A 7614-nucleotide genomic window follows, 5' to 3' on the forward strand; every position below is an offset into this window, starting at 1 on the left:
AAATCGTACAATTTGTGAGACTTCAATTGTACATTTCTAAAATCCTTAACTATGCTGCCATTAAAATGACTTAGCCTAAGCAATCAACTTAACTAGCATTTGCTCATCTTAGCATATATAGCATAATACTCATCAAAACCTTAAAAAGAATCTCTTATATATATATATATGAGCCAAATGTCTCTTGAATACAACAAAATATGTTCAAAGAATATGATCAACATAAAACTTTTTAAGATACGGTTTGAACACTTGTGAGTTCGACAAGACAATTATTGCTATCTCGAATTATGCCTGCCATCAACATTTCTTGAATCATTCTTTCCAACTTAATATTTTTGGATGGTATGATAAATAATATGACCAATTTTGATAGCTTGAGTTTCATTGATGAAATTTTATGACCATGAGTTCTATGTGGAGGAAGCTCTCTCGGTCCAAAAAAAGAAAAAGAAAACTAGTGTTGAAAATCTTACAAAAGTTGCCGCAAGGTTTTATGCTCATACTTTTTGACATTTTATGCAGTAATACTTGATATTGCAAATATTCGAAAAGGGTTTTATATTTTTACCAAAATCTTGAAATTGGAGAACATCTCAATTCTGTCGTTTAAATGTTTTAATACAATGTGAATACCCATTGTTTTGTCTTCCATGATCGTGACGGCGGCCATCCGTTTTTGATTTAGACATGCATTCCCTTTCACCACAAATTAATTTTATTCCAAGTTTGAATTTTGCATTTATATTAATTATATTTTCATTCGGTTTTTAAGATTTAAATTCACGTTCTCCCTATTTGAGAATATATTATAATTGATTAATATCAAAGATTTTAAAATTAAACTTTTTTTTAATTAGAAATTAAAAATCCTAATTCATGAATTTTGTTTTAAAAATAATGGGATCGCATTAACTGAAAATGCTTAAAGAATGGAGAAGAACCGAATTTGGTGGCGATGGCTATCGATTTGATTAAGTGATTCATTTATTCCTTTCAGATTTCTTTAATGCGGATAGTATAAATTAATCCGAAAGCACAAATTGTCATAGATTAAGACCAATAAAAAGGTAGATGAAATTTCAATATTTCGTATTAAATATGAATATTCATTTGTAGAGTAACAAATAAAATATTATTATTAGTTTTATAGCCATCGCTATTAAAAACTAAATTATTCTTAGAATAAACCCACATAGAAATTCAAAAAATATAAATATTATGATTTGTATTATTTCATTTTATAGATTAATTTAATAAAACTTCCCATTCTATTTTAAAAAGAATAATATTCGATATATTTATAAGTTTCATGTCAATAAAAACACAATGTATCATTTTAAGTAAAATAAGATTATATATATATGACTTAGCAAAAAAAGTTATGAAAAATTTATAAATCTTCTATTATTTTTATTTAAATAATAATTAAGTATTGTGTTATTATTCATCAATACATCAATTATTCATCCATTTTTTAAAAAAATTAAAAAAAAAAATCTTCTTTGGATAGGGGAGAATATTTACCGACATTGCAGAAAGGGCGTGTAAAAGTAGAGTGATTTAAGTGATTCTCCTCGGTTAGGATCAGTAGAATCCGATTCTACAAAACTGTAGACAATCACCAACTATAAAACAATACAAACACAACACTTTCCTGTCCATCCATCGTTAAGACGATAATAACTATAAACATCCTACGTTCTTACACAGTTTTGTTGATTTCTCCAATGGCAAACCACAAAACGCAACAGCCAACTATCGACCACAACAAATCAGCAGGTCATCTTCAATGTCACTTTTATTATTATTATTCTTGGGGTTTCCAGTGTATCTTCGTTCATTTTAATATTAATATGATACAAAATTTGTGGGGTTTATTTCTATTAAACATGTTTGTCCTCTTCCAGCATGTTGTCAGCCGGTGACAAGAAACAAAGGAAACGGCAGGAACAGAAGCTTCCTTGAAGGATGGTAAGTCTTCAATTCTTTTCTCTCTATACCTTGGATAAACAAATATGTATTTCCATCTAATTTATATATTTTTATCTAATTTATATATTTTGTCTTTGAATTTATTTGCAGTCTCTTTGCTTTGTGTTGCTGCTGGCTTTGGGATGCCTGCTTCGATCTGTAGAATAAGGAGCAGTCAAATGGCAATGTGGAATTACATATAAATTATTAATATTAATGTGTGTGTGTTTACAATTACTTCTTTTTTTATACTTTATTACTAAAGAAATAGTAATCTAGTTCTGTAATGAACATTTAAGCTACAATGTTGTATTTTGTTCTTTGTATTGCGAGAAATATTTACATTAGTTAAATAAAGAATTTTTATAATAAAATTCCATTTTTTTTAAAAAAAAAAGTGTCTCAATAAAAAATTATTTTTATAATTGATTCCGGTTAGAAACCCAAGCTTGAATAGCAGAGGGAGGAAATGAGTGTACAAAATTCTCATTCATCAAAAAACATTTCACAAATAAAGACATCATGAAGCCAGTAAACAACTGATGAACTCTAAAAATAATTAGAAACATTAGACACATCAAATTTAACCAATGAATAAACCACTTAATTCGATGATGTCCCAAATGGAATCAACACGTACATTGCCTGTAAGTAAAATGATAAGAGATAAATTGTAAGTTTTCACTTCAAGAGCCAAAATACCCATTTGATGACACCATCTAAACATGAGGGCCATTTCTTCAGCCTTCATGGATAAAGGTTTAGCCAACCCCGGCATATTAAGGCTAGTTATAGAAACTACGTTCTTGCAACCTTCTCGAACCATAGTGTCCAATTGGTAATTTTTAGAGCCTAAGGTAAATCTCACATCCATATTCACTTTGAAGGAGTCTTGGGCAAAAAAAAGTCCTACATTCTCAGAACAGTTCCTTATGCTCAAAACATGGCATCTCAAACCTACAAGCCCAATCAAACACATCTTGCAAAGTCAATTGTTTGATATTGAAATTATATGGCTTGCACTTAGTTCCAAGTTATTGTTATATTAGTTGTTTAAACAAGAGTTGAGATAGAAAGTTGGGACAAGGAAATTTTGCGAATAGAGTAAAGCAAGGAGAACATTTGTCAATATAGTTTGGATTCATTGATGTTATCTTTACGGAACTTCGTTTAAAGAATAATTTTATTCAGTAATTCACTCAAAAAAATTATTAGCTTAAATATAATCTATTTTCACAACAAAAATAATTACAACCATGATAATTTCAATCTCAAAATCGAATCCAAATTATTATAATTACTCTCTCAAAAATCTCATAATACAATCAATATAGCTCCCCAAAAAATGCCAAGGGTGAAAAAAATACTAACTCGAATCATGAAACAAAGTCAAAAGTTTTCAACAGTTATCAAAGCAAAATTTATTCCAAAAATGCCAACAAAAAAGAATTGAAAGTACTTCCCTATCGGCATAACTCACTAAAAGAAGAAACAAATCAGGGGCTAAATGAATTCCAAAGTTGTTGAGCTCGCCGGAGGATTCAAACTTAGTTCATACTTTAATCATTTGTTACTATTATAATGTCAGAACTATAATATTTGAAATATTAAATAAAAAATTAAATCACATGCAACTTAAAAGGATTCAGACTTTGCTATCCCTTACAGACTCATAAATAAACAAAAGAAAACCTTACAAAAATTTGTTGGTTGGTCCATTTACAAAACTGTAACGATACATTGAGGAATGGTAGTCTCAAAAGTAACTAGACTGAAATTGTAAGAGTTCAAGCTGAGCCAACAATTTTGCAGTCGTTGATTTTAGCCTGGGATCACCCTTTTGAGCTAAATCAATTAGCACCACTTGCGCTGATTCCCCATACTTCACTCTAAGTTCCTCTACTCCGAATACCCTTTCCAATATCCAAAGCGCTTTTTCCTGAGCCTTCACACTTGCGGTTTCCATGATTTTGATAATCGCTTCCACGCCTGCGTTTTTAGCAATGTAATCGCTTCCGTTTTCCCAGATTTCGTCTTGCAATAGCGTCGCCAATGCATTCAGAACCGCTTCATCAGCTTCCCTTTCCTTGCCTTCCAGGATTTGTATCAATGGCGGGATTGCACCCGCTTTCACCAAACAAAACGTGTTGTTAACAATGCAGTACCCATCGTGGACGTCGCAGAACGCTGTTGCCGATGGAGGGACGCAGAACCAACTTTTCTTTTTCGATTTCCGAAGTGATACCGAGTTCTGTGATAGCTGCGCGAGTGCGGCCGCGGCTCGGCATTTTGCTACTAACGATCCGCAAGATAGCAGTTTGACGAGCAATGGGATCGCCTCGTTTTGTGCTGCGAGAAGCTGTAGTTTTTTATCTGAAGGAACCGTGAATCGAATAAGTACGCCCGCAACACCTTCTGCTAACGAATTCGATATCATTGAAGGGCTTGAATTCATCATGGATATCAAAATTGGTAGCAGATTCGATTTCTTAAGAACTTCAGTCGCTTTCTTATTGCTGATTGGTATGTTGCTCAGTATGCCAACTGCAGCAGCCTTATCAGTCTCCAATGGTGATGATAAGATAATGTTAACAATGGTGTTCAAATGGCTTTCTCCGAGCTGTTCGGTCAATTCTTCCGGTAAATGTTGCGAGAGAGTGTAGAGCAAATTCAACGCGCCGGTCCTGATTTTCATGTTGCTTTCTGTTAGAAATGGTAGAAGAAGATGAATCACACCGTTTTCCTTCATTTTACTTCTAACTTCCGATGCATTACGATGGCCTGCAATGCTATTCAGTGCTTGCAGAAGGTGACATTGAATTATAGGACTTGAGAGGTTTAAAAGGGACAGCATTTGCTGTGCTACATCTTGATTAACAAGAATTGATTCTGACTGTGCGATTCGTGCAAGAATTGCCGAAGCTGGCTCCCGGAGAGTCATGAGCACGGATGTTACAGAGAAAAGGAGCTGAAGCAGAGATACCACTATACCGGAATTGATCAACCGTTGTACATTTTCCGACAAATTTGACAAATTTTGCAATGCATTCAGTGCAGATAACTTCGCTTCAAGCTTTCCGGCATTGAACATCTTTACGAGAGGCTCGACCGCTCCATCTTCTCCAAGGGAAGCTCTACTTTGATCTGTTACCTCCATTCTCGACAACGCAGTTGCCATGAGGATCTTACTCATGTCGGAGCCTAGCAAGACATTAGAATTTACTATACATTCTAATATCAACAATCAAATGCAGCAAATAAAGGGCATTTTTGTGTTACCTTCCTTCAAGTAGTGCACTAACGGTTTGAAATAACCGGCTTCGGCCATATGAAGCGCATTCTGCGTATTGCTCGACAACGCATTTAACAACTTCCCTGCATTGCTCGAAGCAATTGGATCGTCGCCATTAAGCATTGTAACTAACATAACAATGCAACCCTGAATTCGACCAAGCCGTCTCCAAACTGCTTGAAGGTCTGATAGATCAAGCAACAGCCCTACAGCTTCCCTCCTCTCTTCCGTATCTCGTGTCAACGATTTCACCAATGCCGATAACGATGCTGCATCTGCCATCTTCTCCTGTTAACTAGCATACCGGTGTAAGACAGACTAACAAGAAAATATTCAACTGAAAATATCAAGGCAAAATAAAAAAATTAGTTCACCTTGTTTTCGGAATTTTCGGAAGCAAGTTTTTGCAATATCCGAAGAATGATCAACCGGTTGTTCGGCTTACATGAACTCAACCTATTCACTAGAATGAGAACAATGCCTCCTTCATTTATCCATTCATTCGTAATCAATCCCTGCCTAATCGACTCGTTAAACCACAAAAGCGCGAAATTGAACTCTTCATCATTGCCATACTTGAGTTGCAAGATGACATCGTCGATAGTAAGATTTGATCTTTCCTCTATGATTTCAGTTCTTTCCTCCTCAATTTCTGTCTCTGATGCATTGGCAGTGATAAACTCATATCCATGGCTTGGACTAGGAGGCCGACTCGGGCTCGGACTCGGTCCCAGACTTGGACTAGAACTCGGAGTTAAGCTTCCATTGAACCTGACATTCATGAATTCCTTATGCAATGCACTGATCTTTTCTTTCATTTCCAGATGAAGATCAATGCTAGCAAACAACACAAGGCCTAAGGATCTCCCAAGATCCTGTGTCACATTTTCAATCCATGTATTAGGTTGCTTTGAATCAGGGCTTTTGATCAAAGTCTTCACACGCTGAAGCTCTTTCTCGATCGATTCAATCGCTTTTCGGATCGTTCTCGTGTCCATAACATCTTTTTTATCCTTTATATCACTCAAAATTAAACCAAGTTTATTGAGAAGACATGAGAATTCAATGAATAATCCCTTCTCTGAGTCTTTAGCAATTGAGGACACCTCTTCTACTGAGGCTACTAGCTCGGATATAAGTTCAGGGAAGGCTCTGGAATCAGTTTTTTTCATTTTCAAGGACTGGGTATTTAAAAAAAAAAACCAAAGATATCAATGAATTTCCAGAGAAAAAGAAAAGGTTTTCCAGGAAAAACAGAGGATTTTCCGAGAAAGAAAACAGAGGATTTTCCAGGGTCTAAAAAGAGGTCAAACAAGGGCAGGGTTTTGTAAACTCAGAATCAAAAAGAAACTTTACAAACTTCAAATATCTTATATCACTAAAAAATTAACAAATTAGCACATAAAATAGTTCAATGAATGAAAAAAGAACAAAGGGAAGAAAAAAAGGAAAACAGAGGATTTTCCCAGAGTTCTAAACAGAGGTCAAACAGGAACAGGGGCTGCAAATTCAGGAATAACAGGAAATTTTACATGCTTCAAAGATCATATACATGGAAATTTACAAACTAATTTAGATTTATATACACACAAAAAAGTGTAAATAATTAAGGGTGAAGAAAAGAGAAGGAACTTAACCTGAAGATTGGAAGACAAAAAGAGTGAGGAAAAAGACTAAGAAATTGAATCTTAATTCCAGTGTTAGAAATAGAGGAAATTAAAAGATGAAAATGTTGGGGATGGAAGTTTGTAATTTGGAGTTATGTGGAGAAGAGTATCTTCCTTGGCAATGTCAATGTCAGCTGGCTATTGACCTTTTTATCTGCCTTATTTATTACTAAATCTTATGCTTCAATTTTATTTTTAGAAGACCAAGTCAAAATAAATAATTTATTTATAATTAATTTCATATGTATTTTTGTTTTTGTTCTTTTCCTTCTTTTTATCGGCTTTTATTTTATTAAATGAGTCAATAGGAAAATCATTATAAATCTTTCTTTAAAAACATGATTATAAATAAGTTAAAATATGTTCTCAAAAATTTAATTATTCTATTTTTTAAAATTCATCCCGTCATTATTATTATTTTTTAGGTAAAATTAAATTCATTTAAATTGATTAAATGTGTAAAGCGAAGCAAAGTGAAAACAAGAATTATATAACAAATTCAAGTCAGTAGGCTTACTTCGTTGTTACCTAATTAAATAAATTTATTAACGTTAACAATACCAATGATAAAGGGAAGATAACAAATACAATCAAAGTAGTTGGCTTTCAATAAAACCGCTTTAGCCAAAGCATGAGTTGCTTTATTAGTATCCCTACGTATCCAATGGACAAATAAAGATT

General features: G+C 33.6%; 1 protein-coding gene and 1 long non-coding RNA gene across 2 annotated transcripts; one reads left to right on the forward strand and one right to left on the reverse strand.

The window, feature by feature from the left end:
* The first annotated feature begins 1623 nt into the window (after positions 1 to 1623).
* LOC107895948 (uncharacterized) lies at positions 1624 to 2272 on the forward strand. Its single transcript, XR_001683528.2, has 3 exons — positions 1624 to 1782; positions 1911 to 1974; positions 2086 to 2272. It is a non-coding gene; the product is annotated as an uncharacterized lncRNA (long non-coding RNA).
* A 1337-nt stretch (positions 2273 to 3609) lies between these two features.
* Positions 3610 to 7069, reverse strand: LOC107896441 (U-box domain-containing protein 44). Its single transcript, XM_016821606.2, has 3 exons — positions 5641 to 7069; positions 5254 to 5554; positions 3610 to 5175 (listed from the first exon to the last, which is right to left on the reverse strand). Exons 1-3 carry the CDS (start codon positions 6436 to 6438, stop codon positions 3731 to 3733), a joined length of 2544 nt encoding a protein of 847 aa, XP_016677095.2. The 5' UTR covers positions 6439 to 7069; the 3' UTR covers positions 3610 to 3730.
* Between the last annotated feature and the right edge of the window lie 545 nt (positions 7070 to 7614).

This window comes from Gossypium hirsutum, chromosome A10 (assembly GCF_007990345.1).
Source record: "Gossypium hirsutum isolate 1008001.06 chromosome A10, Gossypium_hirsutum_v2.1, whole genome shotgun sequence".
Classification (NCBI taxonomy): domain Eukaryota; kingdom Viridiplantae; phylum Streptophyta; class Magnoliopsida; order Malvales; family Malvaceae; genus Gossypium; species Gossypium hirsutum.